Genomic DNA, 19,183 nt, shown 5'->3' on the forward strand with positions numbered 1-19,183 from the left:
ACGCTAAGATCACTGTGGGGAGGGGGGCAGTGTGGGTTCAAGTCCCAGCTCTGGTATTTACTTGCTGTCACCTTTGTCTTGCTCACCTATTATGCAGTAATAACTGAAGAGTAACCTACCAGTAAGATCACCAGACACACAGCAGGTACTTCATAAATTACCACCATAGGAGCTACTGTGGCCTCCCCAAACTGTATTCTCTATACTACTTTAAAAAAATAACAACTCTTTACAGATTCAATGCAATCCTCATCAAAGTCCCAACACGATTCTTCACAAACTTCAAAAGACCAATACTCAGCTTCATATGGAAAAACAGAAAACCTAGGCTATCTAAAACAATCCTTTACAATAAAGCAACTTCTGAAGGCATCACCATCCCTGACTTCAAGCTCTACTATAGAGCTACAGTAATAAAAACAGCTTGGTATTGGCATAAAAACTGACATATGGATTAATGGAATCAAATTAAAGATCCTGACATTATTCCACACACCAATGAATACCTGATTTTTGACAAAGAAGCCAAAACTGTACAATGGAAAAAAGAAAACATTTTCAACAAATGGTGCTGGCATAAATGGATGTCAACATGCAGAATATTGCAAATAGATCCATATCTATCACCATGCACAAAATCCAAGTGGATCAAAGGCCTCGACATAAATCCAGCTACACTGAACCTGATAGAGGAGAAAGTAGGAAGTAGCCTTGAATGCATTGGCACAGGAGACCACTTCCTAAATATAACACCAGTAGCACAGACACTGAGAGCAACAATTAATAAATGGGACCTCCTGAAACTGAGAAGCTTCTGTGAAGCAAAGGACACAGTAAATAAGACAAAACAACAGCCTACAGAGTGGGAATAGATCTTCACCAACCCCACATCTGACAGAGGGCTGATCTCCAAAATATATAAAGAACTCAAGAAACTAAACATCAAAATACCTAACAATCCAATTTAAAAAAATGGGCTATAGGGCTAAACAGAGAATTCTCAACAGAAGAATCTCAAATGGCCGAAAGACATTAAAGGAATTGGTCAACATCCTTAGTCATAGGGAAATGTAAATTAAAACAACTCTGAGATACCATCTTACACCTGTCAGAATGACTAAGATCAAAAACACTGATGTTGGAGAGGATGCAGAACAAGAGGAACATTCTTCCACTGTTGGTAGGAGTACAAATTTGTATAGCCGCTTTGGAAATCAGTACAGTGGTTTCTCAGATAATTCAGAATCAATCTACCTCAAGACCCAATGATACCACTCTTGGGCATATACCTAAGGAATGCTCAATCATACCACAAGGACACTTGCTCAACTATGTTCATAGCAGCATTATTCGTATTAGCCAGAACCTGGAAAAAAACCTAGATGCCCTTCAACTGAAGAATGGATAAAGAAAATGTGGTACATTTACACAATGGAGTATTACTCAGCAGAAAAAAAATGACATCATGAAATTTGCAGACAAATGGATGGAACTAGAAAATATCATCCTGAGTGAGGGAACCCAGACTCAGAAGGACAAACATGATATGTAATCATTGATAAGCAGATACTAGAGGTAAAGCAAAAGATAATCAGACTACAACCCACAGCTCCAGAAAAGTTAGGAAACAAGGAAGACCCTAAGAAGGATATATGGATCACCTTGGGATGGGGAAGCAAAGGAGATCTCCATGAGTAAACTGGGGATGTGGGGAAGCAATAGAGGGGAAGGGAGGTAGCATGAGAACATGAGGGAATGGAATGGTCAAGCTGGGGAAGGGATGGAATGGGAGAGCAATGAAAGCGATATCTTGATAGAGGGGGACATTATGGGGTAAGGGAGAAACCTGGACGGTAGGGAAATTCCCAGGAACCCCCAAGGACAACCCGAGATTAGACTACCAGCAATAGTGGAGAGGGTGCCTGAATTGGCCTACCCTGGTAATCAGACTGGTGAATATTCTGTCATCATAGAGCCTTCATCTAGTAACTGATGGAAGCAGATACAGAGATCTGCAACCAAGCACCAGGCCCAGCTCCGAGAGTCCAGTTGAAGAGAGGAAAGAGGGATTATATGAGCAAGGGGGCATCAAGATCATGATGGAGAAATCTACAGAGACAACCGAATCAAGCTCATAGGAACTCAGAAATTTTAGAATGACAGCTATGGAACCTGCATGGGACCGGACTAGACCCTCTGTATACAGGAGATAGTTGTGTAGCTGTGTCTGTTTGAGGGGTCCCTGGCAGTGTGATCAGGATCTATCCCTGGTGCATGAGCTGGCTTTCTGGAGCCCATTACCTATGGTCGAATACCTTGCTTACCCTTGATGCAGAGGGGAGGAGCTTGGTCCTGCCTTAGCTGAATGTACCAGGCTTAGCTGTACCTCGCATGGGAGAACTTACCCTTTTGGAGGAGGAGATGAGGGGTGGGCCAGGGGGGAGAAGGCGTCATAGGGGAAGCAGCAGGAAGAGGGATGAAATGGGGATTTGTGATTGGTATGTAAAATGAATAAAAAAAATTAAAACAAACAAAAAAGATAAAAAAATTCTCAAATTCTTGACCTAAATGAGTCCATAAAATCAATTTCTAGCAGCATTAAAAAGAAATGATTTTCTTGTCCTCTATCTACCATCAAACTCCTTAAGAAGATATGAAACTAGCTTGGTATGATCAAAGAGACTTGAGAACTCTCTTCTTCACTGTGGAAGAAATTTAAGGTACTTGTTCACAGTTATAGCTACAGAAATAAGAACAACAGTTTAAAGATGAATTTTTCTAAGTCTATTATCATCTTCTAGGACACTAAAGTGAAGGCTTTCTGGTTCTTGCTTTATATGCTTATGCTTGAACACGGTGTCACTTGAGGGGCACTGAGACAGGGCTCATCAAAATTGATTCCACCCTAGTTCTTACATCTGAAACACTGTTATTAGTGATCCCTTCTCTTGACTTCCTGCTTTAAACACAAACATTCCTTCTATGCACAAGACATTATACAACCCAGCACCAAAGCAGTACTGTGGCTCAGATGTTCCTTCCAGGGCAGATGTGGGGGACTTCTTATAACACAAGGCTGAAAGGGAGACTCGCCAAGAAATTTGAAAATGTGCAGGAGATGACTGATGCCAAACACGCCCTCTGTATACATCACAATTTTGGATAGGACTGATTCTTCTGTCCAAAACTCTTCAACATATCAGCCTCCCAACACGCCTAAGCAAACACAAATCTTTTGCCTTAGTGGATCACTTTGTAGTTTTATTTGTTGAGTGAGGTCTCCATCCCAGATAAAAACAATATCCTTACCAACCACAGCATCTAGAAGGAAAGATAACTCAAAGAGTTCTGATCTCTGATGATGGGAGATAGCTCCATTGACAAAGTGCTTGTCCCACGAGCATGAGAACTGGAGTTCAGATCTCCAGCACCCACATGAAGTACTTGTCAGGGCATCAGGAGCCTTCAATTCCCCAGGGAAGGCAGACACTATGGTACTTGCATCTGTTAAGGGGCCCTGAGAAGTGAAAGGAGAAACAGCCACATGTGGAAGGAGTCAAGCATGTGGAAAGGCCTTGCTATATAACAACCTGCTTCAACCTGGTGCAGTTTCCAAGGCCGGAAGGCCCCAAAGCTGTTGCTAGTGGATTCAATAGAATGTGTGCAGGAGTCTCAGAGCATTCACAGTGGGTGCACATGTGGTAGCCAACCACTTCGGCAGTGATGGCCCAGCTTCTTGGCAGACTTTCTTGGGGTTGGAGAGTGGGGGGTGAGAAAGAGCTCTCCCTCCTCTGGGTGGAGGGGCTTGGAAAACTGGGACTAGAAGGGACCCCTATAAGGCAGTAAAAGTTCTGTGAAGGAATGGCTGTGCAGTGAGTCTAGACAGATGATGAACTCGTTGTGTGCCCAACTCTGTTCTACTTGTCACACACAGACACAGTCAGTCCTTGAGACATTACTTTGAGGAAATATGCCAGTGATTTGCAGTCACTACAACCTATGGAGTTGCCACTAGCAATGCATTAGTAAATTATGAACCACTGTTCATGGGGAAAATTCCGGGTGGAGTTCCTGGGAGCCTCCCTCTTGTCACATTTTTGGTTCTGTTTAAAGATTCTTTTACTATAGTCCATTTATACCACAGCCTCCTTGGGCTTAGAAACATTAGACAATGTTTCATCACTACACTCAAGGCCACTGTAGCTTCCTTTGGGGTGAGATCTCTAGCCTTGCAATGGTGATGCTCCTGCCTCTGCCTCCTCAGTGCTGGAATGATAGTTCTGAACTACCATGCTTAGCTACTCTGGGTCATTTTAGACAACAAATTCTCCAACATGGGGCACAAAAATGTGAAGTGCATGACACTAGATATGCCTTTAAAAGATTTCTATTTACAGAACATGATCATCAAAACAAGGAGACCTTCTGTCTCCTTGTTTAAAGACCCCTTTCTTACTATATTCTATCTATTAGCCCAGGAACTCAAATGGCAACGTGCAAATTAGCTGACTCAGATATTCTTCCATTCTATAAAGGTCTTCAATGCAAATACTGGCTTTGGTATCACCTATATAATTAATTCTGGAGTGGACAAGCTTGTGTGTATGGACTTCAAAGATAATAAGCATCTCGACTCTATTGGATCTTTCTGTTAAGATGTAAGGAAGCTCGGGTGTAGAGAGTTTGCAGCTCAGAGCTCATCCCCTGCCATCACCGACTGTGAGTAAGAAGAGCAGATGGCTGGAGGAAGCTGAGAATCCGAGGTCTGAGGGAGTCTTGTAAGTGGATGAGAGCTGACTCAGTGCTGAGTTCAACCTGACCACTATGATGTGGTAGGACAGAGAGCACCCAGTAAATGCCAGCATGGGCAGATGTCACTCAACCTATAGACTTTCCCCTCCAAATCTTTGCTTTCTACACCACCAATGCTTGGATGCAACCCCTGAGAAAAGAAATGGAAACAATCCCAATCTGATTGAGGCCAAGTTCTGCCTGTCTTGTGGCAAGGCCCTTAATATAGAAGCAACTAAACTGTTTGCCTTTTTTCAGATTCACATCCATTTTAGACATAACATTTCATCCAGTGTTACCCTTCGCCGTTACCTATACTACATGCTAGAAAATTTTCTGTAAACTATTGTCAAAATCATATTGTTCTTGCCCAACCAAATAAATGCAAATAATATGCAAAGTACATTTGCCCAAGATTGCATATACCCTGAGGTCACAAGTTTTGTTCCAGCTGGAAGTTTCTAATTTGAGCTAACATGCCTAATCCAATAATGGTTCATGCAAAAGCATCAACTGTAATTATCTCATCCTTTTTCTAGAAACGAGTTTCTCAATTTTGGCACAGAAAATGGCTCACTAACCTAGTTCAGAAACTCATTTTCTGACAGGACTCATAAAATCTGGCTCCTTTTTCTTTTCTTGACTAAGGATTAGAAATGAATTGTTTTCAGCTCATTAACTTATCTGGTTCTTGAGCCATTTGTGAATGCCTACAGTTAATTTTTCAAGTCTACAGAACTAATATTTATAGCTCTTACGTGCTATTGCATCAAGGTGAAATCCTTTGTAAAATGCTCTAGCACCGCCTAGTGTTGACCCAGAAGAATGGCAAACTGGTACTGGAGATAAGGTGCTGAGGGGGAAACCCTTTTAATTCACACTGCAAATCTCAGCCCAGTTCTCTCTTGCTCCAGCAGCTGCCATGGTGAATATCGCAAAGCCAAGTAGTTTTACAGGTGCACCTGGACCTCACATTACCTCAGGGAACCAAACATCTGAAACCAACTTGGGTTAGTGGAGGTGAATCTTCCATCCCTCATCTCCCCAAATGAAGAGCTCCGAGATGCCCTTTGCAAGGTTCCCTGAGGACCAGGGGAGATGGAAGGTAGAAGCCAACTCCATAATGTCTGGGCCGCACATTTGATAACATTTCCTTCCTTCTCCATGCAATTAATTTCCAAATAAACTGTATGTCCATATTCCTGGGGCTCAACTTTTACAGGAATCCAAACTAAGACAGCTGCCACATCTTCAGTTAGGTGTTGGCTTGTTGGATTTTTACCCCTCCTCTACACCCAGTCAGGTGGCCTTGGGTCAGTCACTTTACCTCCCAGCATCAATCACAACTTAACCATTGTGAAAACTGAGGATGTTAAACTAGAACATGCATCACACCAACAGTGTCTGAGGCCCTTCCATATTCTATGCACCGTTGAAAGCTCTGGTCATAGAACAATGAAAAGGGAACAAACTCCCGCCAGCTGGGGGTGAGGAAGCAGATGAAGAGACCACAAATAATGAATGAATGAATAACGTGAGCTCATGTGTGAGCACAGGATCTGCGATCAGAACAAGGAGGCAAAGGAGGTTTTTGGTATCCAGGGACACTGTGCTAAGTGACGAAGCTCTGCCAGGGACATTGTGTCAAGCGACAAAGCCAAGCATGGAAAAGTATATATATAGCGAGTGGAAGCAAAAAGAAATTGAGCACATAGATATAGAGCATAGAATAGTAGTCAGCAGAGGATGGGGAGACACAGGGAAGTTTGATAGTCGGCATCTTTTCCACAGTTAGATAAAAAGAAGGAAGCCTAATATTCTATAGCACAGCCAGGTACCGACATCCTACAGTGATTTGTTGCAGAGCTCAACGTAAGTAAGGAAGAGTTTGAAGGATCTCAACCCATTGAAACAATCGGTAAAAGGGGGGAAACGGTAATGGCCCTGATCACTGTACACTGTGTACAGGCATTGAAGACATGATCACACTGAACCCTGAAAATGTAGATGCTGAGTTTGAAACGGAAAGAATTAAAGTGGAGTGGGGGAATGTGTGGTTTCTGCTCTGGCTGTGTCCTTTCCAGGGCGCCTGGGGGAAGAGATGTGAAAGTTCCCCACAGGCACAAACTTCAAAAGGAACCCAGCTGATGAAACAAAACCACTCATCCAACAATTATTCACGAGCGAGGAAAAGTTGAAATAGCCCCAAACATGAAAGGTAGTTCTTCCCTACCGAATAAAAGTTTAGTTAAAAGGGCTCTATCTGAAATTCATTTTTAACTCTCTTTTTGGTCTTTAATTATTTGCCAAACAGAGCATTTTATTTTTACATGTTAGTATTTTGTGCACACTTTGAAGTACTTTTTTGAAGTTAGAAGAAGCCAAGCCCACCGAGTTTCCCCCTTTCCTTCTGAAGGAACACACAGGGTCAGTTTCTCCCTGAAGCGTTCATTTACAAATACAACTTTTGCAGATGGAAACACAGAGAAATTAAGTGAGCACACACGTCTGGCATTTGACTCTTTGCACATCTCTTTATTCTGGGCATGGGCCCTTTTTGCCAGTTGGTTTGCGACTGACATCCTAAACTCACAGGTTGGGTGGGGGGAGGTGGACACAAAGTTCAGACATCCGGAGCCTGGACTGCAGCTAAGGGGAGGCAGGATTTCCCAGACTGCCAGATTCAAGTTTGCCACCAACAGATAGATCGATCTCACTGCCCAGACCAGTGCAGTCTGAAGTTCAATTTAGCACAAATGTACTGGGTTAGGAACTCTCCATATAAAGAAGACACTTCCTACCAATAAGCATGGATTTGTTGGCTCACTGGGCTCCACCGACTCAGCTGATGTCCACAGTGACTGGTGTGTACGCTGAGAGGCTAAGAGCAAGTCCACCAACCCATTGCCGCTCCTGCTGAGCCAGTGCTGGAGAGATAACAGTCACTTTGTAGTGGAAGGGACAAAAGGCTTGGATAAAATAGCTCCCTAGGGGACAGTAGAAAATTCCTTTAACACCCCCCTCTGTCTCTCTGTCTGTCTGTCTGTCTGTCTGTCTGTCTGTCTCTCTCTCTCTCTCTCTCTCTCACACACACACACACACACACACACACACACACACACACACACACACACTGTATGTGCCTGTTTACATACACAGAACAAAGCATGCTGTATTTCATGAGTGGTCCAGTAGTGTTTGTTATGAGTAATGCAGAGCACCATCATCAAGTAGTTAGAGACCTTGGAAACAAAGATCTAAATTGGGTGGGACTCCAGAGCAATGCCCTAGAAGAGGAGCAGTTTGATCTTGCCCTTCTGTTGGGGAATGGTAGACTTGCTAGAAGCTGTCCACACACAGTTATCTCCCATAGGACCAAACACAGGCCCTGAAGACATTGACATCTCATAGGACCAAACACAGGCCCTGGAGACATTGACATCTCATAGGACCAAACACAGGCCCTGGAGACACTGACTGACATCTCACAGGACCAAACACAGGCCCTGGAGACACTGACATATAGAGTGTCTCAAACAAAAATCAAGAAATCAAATGTTTCTTTAAGAACAAAGTGCAGTTATGTCTATATTTTTTAACCATTGGCTTTCTTCTATTTAGTAAAAATGCCCCTTCTCCCTTGGTAATGGATCCCAATTTGCTCCGGGGAAGTACGTGCCCCTCCCTCCATCCCTAAAAATTAAAAACTAAACAAACCCTCACTTTTCAACCTCCAGAGCCTATTAGATGATCTAATTATGCTCAATAAGAAATACACACACACACACACACACACACACACACACACACACACACACACACACGTCTGTGGGGAACAAAAGGCTCTTGCTTTCTTCATCTAAAAAGACAATGTAGGTTCTTCCCTCTTGCTTTGTCCCTGACTCTCCTCTCCATCCCTCCTGTCTTGAAAGAAACACGATGGAACCATAGCAACCAACATGTATCCAAGAGGCACCACACTGACAGAGGAACCAAATACAAGTTAAGTTGGTGCAGACATGGGTTATTGTCCAAAAGCCACCATGTACTCCCTCCCTCCCTGACTTGTTGTTACTTAAGAAAAGTAAACCCACATAGGTGTGTAAGCCACTGAGATGTTCCTCATTTTGTGAAATGTATGGCACAACTGGAGTGGCTAGAAATGTTCTAAAATAGGAGGAAGAACCATAGTGAAGGCCGAGAACGAGAGTGTGTGAAAATGACCCTTTGAGAACAAACTGATCTTTTCAACTGAGAAGTATTACAGAGTTTCCTCACAGGTGGGCTGAGCTTTCCCTTGTCACCAGCTGCTCTTCCCACAAAACCAGGGGCTGCAGGTATTTTAGGAGACTTTAAAAGAAGCCTTCTGCAGAAGGACCTGAGAACCACTGGAATGAGACCCAAGAGTCACGGTCTTTAGACCACAAACATAAAAAATAGAACATTAAAAAATACTGTTTTTATAAAGAACTTTTGTGCTCTTATGTTCATTAAAAACAAAAAAAAAAAAAAAAAAAAAACCTAGAATATCTCCAGTATGCTGAAAAGGAAAATGCACGGGATTGGAGGAAAAAAAAAAAAGAGAAGAAAAGTGGGTAGCTCAATCAACATTGCATCTTTTCCCAGGAGAGTTGAGCTTGGCAATGGCCATTTTATGGACTAAAAATCTGTCCTCGAGTTCATGTGCTGACGTCCTCAACCCTAGTGTTGTACACAGGGTCTTTAAGGAGGTGTAGACAGTTAAATGAGACTGGGAGCCTCAGTCTAACAGAACTGATTTTCTTATACAAGAAAACACCCCAGGGGGCAGTGAGGGTGACGTGGGTGGCACATGGACAGAAGCGAAGTCATGTGAGGACACAAGAAGACGGATGCTTGCAAGCCAGGAAGAGGCTTTGCCAGAACCCACCGCCACCAACATGACCTTGGATTGCGGTCCTCCATAACTGTGAAGATTACCTTCCTGTTAGTCAAGCCAGCCAGGCAGCAAGCAGTCCTGGGGCACAGCAGTCCAGGCTGACCAGAGAACCCCCAGCACTGCAGGATGTGTGAAGGGTGATGTGCAGCCCCTTTCTCCCACCCAACAGAATGCCTTGGTATCCGTCCACTCGATAAACTTTTGCACTTGGATTGAAAAGCAAGTTAGAAATAAAGTCTAATTGCAATTTAGAAAAGAGTAAGGGGTCTTCTCTTTAGGAGGAGGTGGGAATTTCAGAGTGCATTTGATCTCTAAAGGGATTTTCTGAGTGAGCCAAGACCTTGAACCCAGAGAAAAGAAAGGGAGAGGATCTGGGAGGAGTTGGGAGAGGGAAATGAATATGATCAAAATAAATTATTTGAAATTCTCAAAGGGTAAATAAAGGCATTATTCAGATAAAAAGCAAAGAAAGGAAAGGCAGGCTCCTTCTTGTGTTAGGTTAGTATTTATTTTGAACATCTGCAATGGGACTGTTGATGGCTGAAGAGCCAGCGGCAGAGTGAATGAAACAGACTTGATGTCTGTGCTGGAAACAAGTTGAGAATTATTCAGAGCACGGAGAATATGGGGGGATTAATGGGCAATAAAGCTTGAGGTGCGGAATGAAAATAGTTTATGGGGTGGGGTGTGTGGAGAGAGATGACTTAGTAGTTGAGAGTGCTTGTTGCTCTTAACAACAAAGGGAAAATTCCACAAGACTAGACACCCAGGTGAGAGAATAAGGTCGCTGAGCAGTAAGAGCAAAGGTGAGGTAGGAGTTTTCTCAAACCCTGGCTTTGTTCTGCAGCATTTATACCTCCTGAGACACGGAGGTCAGAGACACCGGCAGACAGGGCTGCCCCCCTGACCCTGCACCTTCCCCCAAAGTGGTAGGAACAGCTCGCTGTACGGGGGCAGCCTCATTCCTTCAGTTTCACTACTCAAATATTTGCCAAAATGACAAAACTAGATTCGGTGGCTTCCACGTGCAGGAACTAACCTTGGGTCTGGAGGTAGGGCCTTACATGGCCAGGGAAGGAGACAAGATGCTTCCAGACTTACCTGCATTTGGCTTGACTATGAAGACAGTATGACAAAGTGGCCTGAAAAGGCCCCTTGGTAGATATAGAAGTCCCCATGGCTCAGGGTCCTGCCTTCACTTGGCATGCTAACAGGGGCTTGCTCATCACTGCCTCGTGTGCTACCAAGCACTACTCAGGAAATGGCCCAGTGGCAATCAAGGGAGGCTGGGCACAGCCCCCCCCCCCCCCCAGCAATGGAGAGAGCCCTCTCTGCCCACCCAACACGGACATCTTGGGTCCTTACCAAATAAAAGGCAAATTCCTGGGCTCCATGAAATGCACCGAATCAGCATAATTAGAGAAAGGACCCAGAAACCTGTTTTTTCAACACATCCCTACGCAAGGCTGGTGCTGCCTGATGAGTGCCTTAGGCTGGATGCGCTAAAGAGAAAGTTCAGTACACAGGGCTCCTTTTTACTTCAGCTGTACATGTCTCCACAGCGTTCTGAAGAAACCTCTTGTTTAAGTAAACTTCCTTTTCAAGAGCTCTGAAGCCCTGGTCAGAAGCTTACTTTGTTCAGAGAAATGAACTGAGACAGGGCAGAGCGCGTGATGGGCACTTCCTATCAACTGATCCATTCATTCAAAAGATGCCAAGCACAGAGACGCTGGCTGCCTTCCATTGAAGTTTCTCCTTGTCTGCAAAGCTGAAGGAGAAACTTTCTGGAATATTCCCTACCTGTGAAGAGGGCATGGTAGTGGAGGCCCTTCTCCTTGTCCTGGTGGGAGCAGACGTCAAACAAGTAGGCTTTGATAGGCCCATCAATGAAGTCAGCAGAAAAATCGAAGAGAACCACACCTATCATCGTGATGGTTATGGCCCAAACCAGCTTCCTCCTGGGGTTAGCAACCAAAGCTGAAATAGAACAAACATTTGTCTTCCAAAAGCATGTTTAGAACAACCTATATATTTTTATTTCACTTAAACTGCCATCAAATCATCCCTTTTTTGGTTATGTACTTTTCTTTTTACATCTAAAAAAAAATGGTGCTTTTTTTTTCATGTTTAAGAAAGTATGCAACTGAATGCCCAGGAAAGACAAATCTATAGGCAGAAAGTAAATTAGTGATTGCCTGGTACCTGGTGCCTAGGAAAAAGCAGGAAATGACTTCCAGTGGGTAGTGGGTTTCTTAGGGGAGGAGCATGAAATATCCCATAAGTACACAGTAGTGATGATTGCTCAATCTTAGGACTATTCTAAAGAGCACTGGGTATATACTTTAGCTGAATACTCTGGGATTTTAATGACATCTTTTTGCATTAAAAATAATAATGACGTGAAATAAGCTGAAGAAAATCCTTTAAATCCTAGCTCCAGTGATGGCTACTCTCTGAGGCATCTCTTTTTGCATGTGCAGGCCCACAGTTGTACAGAGCTGCCCAAACACAGGGCTTCTCACACTCTGGCGTGCCCGGCTGCCATCTGAAACATTTTGTCAAAACACAGATTGCTGTCAGTCAGTGGTGGCGCAAGCCTTTAATCCTAGTACTCGGGAGGCAGAGGCAGGCGGATCTCTGTAAGTTCGAGGCCAGCCTGGTCTACAGAGCGAGTTCCAGGACAGCCAGAGCTACACAGAGAAACCCTGTCTCGAGAAAACCAAAACCCAAAACAAAACAAGAACAAACACAGATTGCTGGCCCTGTATCCCAAGACTCTGACTGGGCAGGTGCAAGCTGGGGAGTGTGACAGCTTGTAACTCTATAACCCCATGATAACACAATTTTGAACGCCCCATGGCAAGTGTGATCATGGAGTATAAACATTCTATCCTCAACCAACTCTCTCCAGATCCTTCTATTGGTTAAAAAGGCCCTGTAGTACTTTTCACACTTAAGTAGGGTCCGTTCCATCCATGTGCTCTATTCATCTACCCAGTCGGCCAAGAGTGATATACTGTTGTGTCCCTTGCCTATATTTTGTTAACCCAAGGACAGTGTTCAATATATAAACATATTTGACACATTCCAGTATAAAAGTAAGTGAAAAATAACTCTACCCTCTCTTTCTTACCTCCAGTACATATCTTAAATTTCCTAGTTATTTCCTACATTTCCATATTTATACATCCTTCCTAATCAGTGGTTCACAACCTGTGGGTCACAACCCCTTTGGGGAGGGTTACATATCAGAATGCTGCATGTCAGGTATTTATATTACAATTCACAACCATAGAAAGTTACAGTTCTTGAAATAGCAAGGAAGTAATTTTATGGTTGGGGTTCCCCTTAACATGAGGAACAGTATTTAAGGGTCATAGCATTAGGAAGGCTGAGAAAACCACTGGCCTAAATATGCACAAATATTACCTGCTTATACTGTATCATAATCACTCATTCTACTGTCATAAATGGTCTAAAAACATGTGCCTCTTCATAATGTCCTTTTCAATGTGCTGCCACCAAGTACTTAGGAATTAGTAGCTGGTCTGTAGCTAGAAATATTGCTTTAACACCAAATTTGTTTTCCAGAATTCGCCATACAAAGGTGTCCCCAGAGCTGACAGGGTACTAATGAAAATGTTATGCACCCAGAATTAACTCTTATTTGGACACAGCAGGTGACTTGTTATTCATGCTTGAAGCTGGACAGTTTGATAACGTATTCCATGAGACATAATACGCTCAAAAGTCCTTCAACTGAAAAAATAAGTAAGAATATTTAATTTGGTGAAAGGGATAAACGTTCAATCCATTTTAAAACCTTACAATAATAAAAGACAATGTTGTGATGTTTCTGGGAGTCATTCAAAGGTGGAAGGAAGTTTACTGCATGTTAGGAGAAACCTTTGATTATAGCCAGTTTCCTACAGGCATTGAAAAATATTGATGACATTTTACCCTAACAATTAACTATTAGGCCTGTGTACTCCACTTACCTGATACAACAGCATCTCCATTGAGGTACAGGGCCATCCCCAAGAGCATCATAATGCCCAGTGTCAGGATGTAGGGTCTCCGGCGGCCCCACCTGGCCCTGCAGTGATCACTGACTGATCCCACCACAGGTTGCAGCAGGAATCCCAAAATGGGGCTTAGGAGCCACACCATGCTGTACAAACTCTTGGGCAGGCCCACGCTGAGCAGAACTGGAGTCACATAGGCTGCCTCCACCGCATAGCAAAATTCTCGGCCGAACATGGCCATGCTGTGCATGACGAGTCTCCCCGTGGATCTCTTGGGTTGCTCCACAGAGCCAAAGGGGCAATCCTCAGCTAGGGATTGATAGGTACAGGTGTCAGTCTGCCCATTGATGCCACTCATGACCACAGAGAGAATAACCTTCCTGCGTGGCCCTCAGGTCTGTGCTCCAAACTGGATCTGACATGGAGCCTGTCTGAGCAGAGATGGGCAGGCTGGAGGAGGAGCTGAAATTCTTTCATGCCTCCAAGATCACAAGTTATGATGAGAAGCAAGGCGGGTGTTGGCACTTGGAAGCATGACAGAGATTAGCTGTTGTGAGCCCTCTGACTCCTTAGAATGCTGCTGTTTTTCTAAAGACCTTCTCCCCCTCCTTCCCTTACCCCCCTCTCTCTCTTACACACACACACACACACACACACACACACACACACACACACACAAATTGTACACATTGTTTCCATAGTTTTCAAATCATGAAGTATCCTACACAGAGACTAAATAAAAATGTAAATGACCTAATCATTTGTATAAACTTCTTTTTATAGACCTGGATAATCCCTTTCCATGAATTTACAATTTCTACATACAGCTTTAAAACATGTACATAAAATAAATATTTTAAAGAAGACAAATTAACCAGACTTAAAGTGGTGGGTAGTGAGGGGTCTCATCCTTTACTCAAACCATTAACTGTCACATACACCCCTGAACTCTTCTCTCATTGCACTCAGGACATTGAGATAGTTCAGTGTTTGTGATAGCATTCGTTGTTTCCTTAATTATATCCTTTGATTAGCCTTGATCTTAAGGACAGAGATCAGGTTGATTTATGGAACCCCCAGCATGTAGCCTGGCACCTCTTAGGGTCCCCCAAAATATTTGCTAATAAATACAAGTTGAATGAATGGCATATATGCGGGCGATGTTTTGTGCCAGTCACTTCCTACTTTGCTTAGATCCTATGGGACTACATTTCCCAGGCTCCCTTGTGCTCTGCCTTCTAGGTATATTTGGCTAACAGTAAGCATTGGTAAAAAGCCTGGGTGGAAGGGAGAACAAGCATGATCCTGTTTTCTTCATCAGTTATTTTTGGCATTGACTGCATGTGCACTGTGAACCTACCTTCTATCAGCCACACCGGGTGCTGGGTCTCCTTAACTGCCCACAGCTATTGTTCCTACAGCCCTAGGTGTGACCATGGCTCCTTGATTCTGCTCCTGTTTGGATGGGCAGATACTATCCCTGCTCTTTATCGCCAGTGTAATCCTCTAATTAAATTTACTGTTTTACAGACTTCAAGTGGGTCACATTTTCCTTACTGGACCCTAATAAAAATCCTTGGTAGGAAAAATATCTTAGAAGAAATGCTTTTAAAAATGGTTCAAGAACAAGGTATGGAGTCGGAATGTTAAAGTTCTAATTCTTGGAATGCCTCTTCTAACGCACTTCCCTAGGCAGATCCTAATTTGATGTTTCTCAAACTGTGTCAAGGCACCAAAGATCACACAGAACACACTGGTATATCTCAGAACATTTAAATTTTGAAATCAAGTTGCTGTAGAATATTATTTTAAAGTATGTTATGTGGTGATGTATTGTATCCCCCAATATACTGTATACCTCAGTAAAATTTATCTGAGGATCAAAGGAAAAATCCAGCCACTATAGTAAACATAGACGGCTTCTAGAACATTAAGAAGTCAACTAAGAAGGGTAAGGACCTTTTGTATCTGTTTTGTCACCCGAACAATAAGGAAAGCTGCTCTCCTGTCTTCTTAGGGCCTATGGAAGAACAGCTTATATACTGCATATGATGGCCCTTACTGTCCATCTACCCAACATCCATTCTCCATCTGGATGGAACTTGGGTTAGATTCTGGAACCCACATGTCCCTCTCACACCTAAGTGTGTTAGGAAGCTGAGATCATGGCAGCTCCAGAAACCGGATGGATTCTCCTACTGTCTCTACCAAACATTGGTGTAAGGATGGCAGTGATTTCATTCAGTCCCGAGACACAGGACAAAGTTAATTCAGGCTTGCTGGGACCTTCTCTTCAAGGATGTATAGATCCAGAACTTAACTACCAGCCTAAGGGGATCTATGTTTAGAGAGTGGAAAGCTCAGAGAACGGAAAATTGCAGAGAAATAAGGCCAGAGGGTCTCTATGCAGCCAACCCTAAAGCTCCTTATCCCTCTGGACTCAAGAGTTGTAAGTCAAAGCATGTCCTCTTCTGTAAATTGTGTTTCTTGAAGCAGAGAGCACCTGACTTCATGTAGGGGAAGAATTTTGCAAACAATAAAATGCAATGCCATTGTTACCGAAGCCTATGATGTAGCTGGAAGGAAGATATGGACACAGATACGTGATCTGAATGTATCAGTCATCTGTTTTATGTCCCTAAGTACAATTTGTCCCTACAATTTGTGGCATCTCATTACTTCCAATATGGCACCATCACAAGAGTGAAAATACATATTGAACAATGTGTTCAAGAATATAATTCCTCTTTCCTTTGACTTTCCTATATTCAATTGCCTGCTTCTTTTCCATCCTTCTCAAAGTTGATGCTTTCTCCTTTCTGACCAGATTCCTATGTCTAAATCTTCAGTTTTTCACACAGAGAACTTTACTTTTAAAAAAGGAAGTATAGAATGTTCTTCAGTTCCAGATCTCCAGAAAAAGGAGAGCACACATCACTAACACGCTACTCACCTTACTTATTTATTCTTTAAATTCACAACCTAAAATAACTTCATTCACTTCATGTAATCACCTAAACATAGAAATCAATGTCTACATTGGCTCATCTGATTAGCCATAGATTTTTAACCAATTTGCATTTATCTTTTCCCTAACCATTCCACTGAACACAGACTTTTTCTGAGAACATACTGTAATAGTAACCATGATTTAAAAAGACTTGGTTGGTTCATATCTCTTAGAACAAAGCCACTGGTAATGGTTTTAGTGTCTTTTTGTGTATGTAGGTGTTTTTTCTGCATGTATGTCTATGCACCACATGCATGCCTGCTGATGATGGAAGCCAGAAGAGGGTGCTGGATCCACTTGACCTGGAAATACAGAGTGTTACAAGCTGCCATGTGGGTGCCAGCTCCTCTGGACCAGTGCTCTTTACCTCTGAGCCATCTCTCCAGCCTAGCAATTGTTAATCTCGATTGCCAACAGAACTGGATTTAGAAATCCCCAGGAAACTAGTGAAACACATTTCTGGGTGTGTTGATGAGGGCATTTCCATACGGGATTAGATCATGAGGACTCTCACCTTATGGTTTAACCCCCTGACAGATTTATGACATGAATAACCTCTTGGGAGGCAGTGGAGCTGTGGGAATGGAGCCTGATTGGAGATGTTGGGTTGCTGGCATGGGGGTGCCCCCTTGGGAGGCTACTTCATACCTTGGCTCCCTCCCTACTGTCTCCATCTGCATCCTGCTTACCACAACCCTTGCCTTGATGGTCTGAAACCTCTGAAACTCAGCAAAAGTAAACCATCCCCGATACCGCCTGTCTCAAGTATTGCGGTCACAACAGTAGGCAAAAGCAACAGAAACTATGCAAGGTGGAGCCTCTGAATTGTAAGTTATGTGCAATCACATGGATGCTTTATAGACATGCAAATGTGTGGGAATCACCCTTGCCCACTGTATCAAATTTCTGGGGGCAGGGCCCAGAGTCTGTGTTGGCAGACTCCATAAATGGTGTTTTTGAACTAGATATAAATACTACAGCCATTACCCCAGGAGCTCGTGGCTTAGTGAAGAATTTGTAAATCATAATAAAAAGTAATTCCTATCCTTGGACATATAAAGAGTACAATGGGAATATAGCAAGAGCATAACAGAAAGAATGAACAATTTCTAAGCTTTTACAATATGTCAGGCACTTCCAAAGTATTGAAATGGACATCATATGGGAGAGATAGATTTGAACACATGACCTTTCTGACATTATAGCTCATATTCACTGTAAAAAATCATCCTAGAGTTGAAAAGGGCAAGAAGTTTAACAAAGAAGGCTGCATTTGAGTCAACACGAGTTTGCTAACCAAGTGGCAGGAACAAAAGGTGTATTGTTAGTCCTGGAAAATCATGCGGTATGTGGAAGGAACGGAAGCAAGAGAAACCATAACATGTAGACATTTCAGGTGGTCCACGTACATGGCTGCAGAGCAGGAGCTGAGGATGGGACTGATGATCTAGGTAGTTTTACTGTTATTCTTGTTTATTGTTATTGTTGTTGTTAAGATTATATTTTATCCCATAGGAGAAAAATGCACTACTGCAAAATTTTGCAGGACTAAAAAGGCTAGTCTTGCAAAAAAAAAAAATACCAATAAGGTAATATGACAGAAATGAAAGCAAAGAGAAACAGCAGTTACCTGTTGGGAGGGAGTTGTGTTGAGGTAGGTATTGGAGAGGGGAGTAAGGGGTAGATATGATCAAGACATGTGGTATACACAAATAAAAATTTCAAAAAAATTTTTTTTTAAAAAGAGCATTTCAAAGGAGTTGGGAAGCCATTACGTGATCAGGGGTTAGGTTGCTATAGAAATGTGAACTCCAGCACTGGGAAGGGAAAAGCATGACTCTGACCCAAGGCTGACAAAACCATTAGCACCTTTTGAAGCTGTAATAGAGATGTCCAAAGATGAGAAGCTCACTTTGCTCCTGGAGTTCATCCCAGCTGTCAGTCATGGCTCTCACTGCCGTGCGGCTCAGCATTAGGATGTCTTCTTCTCACTGGTTGATGGTTCTGTTGCCTATGGAGTACCTCCTGACTTATTTACCTGCGTACTTAAAGCTGCTTGTTATTGTGATTTTCGAGAGGATAAGCAGAAGGACTTCTGGGGACATGATCAGTACAGAGGCAGACATTGGTGGAAGGAGCTTAGGTGACTTTCATTGGATACAGGACAGTTAACTGCCAGGTGATGGAGAACAGGCCACCAAGCTACTCACACACAGCCCAGCATCCAGTATGGTGATTTGAAGCAGGGCTTTATGATGAGAACTTCAAGACCATTTGCTAACATCTGAGTTCAAAGACAAACAGTGAATGAAAAGCATTTGACTTTTTTTTTAAGGGGTATGCATTTTTGTTAACAGTAGTGCCCAAATATTTAAAGCATCAGAAAATGGTATCTAAGGGCTTTCTAGAAAGCTTTCACAACTTAAAAACAGTGTTCGG

The 19,183-nt window shown here is 42.9% G+C and overlaps 1 protein-coding gene across 1 annotated transcript in view; it reads right to left on the minus strand.

The window, feature by feature from the left end:
• Slc45a2 (solute carrier family 45 member 2) overlaps positions 1 to 14,160 on the minus strand; it is a 28,246-nt gene extending 14,086 nt beyond the window's left edge. The window contains exons 1-2 of the mRNA XM_059276074.1: positions 13,708 to 14,160; positions 11,510 to 11,686 (exon numbers count right to left, since the gene is read on the minus strand). Of these exons, the coding sequence (XP_059132057.1) occupies positions 11,510 to 11,686; positions 13,708 to 14,092 (562 nt within the window). The 5' untranslated portion in view covers positions 14,093 to 14,160. The remainder of the gene's footprint in view (positions 1 to 11,509; positions 11,687 to 13,707) is intronic.
• Positions 14,161 to 19,183: the final 5,023 nt, after the last annotated feature.

The sequence above is a fragment of the Peromyscus eremicus genome, chromosome 11 (assembly GCF_949786415.1).
Source record: "Peromyscus eremicus chromosome 11, PerEre_H2_v1, whole genome shotgun sequence".
NCBI lineage: Eukaryota > Metazoa > Chordata > Mammalia > Rodentia > Cricetidae > Peromyscus > Peromyscus eremicus.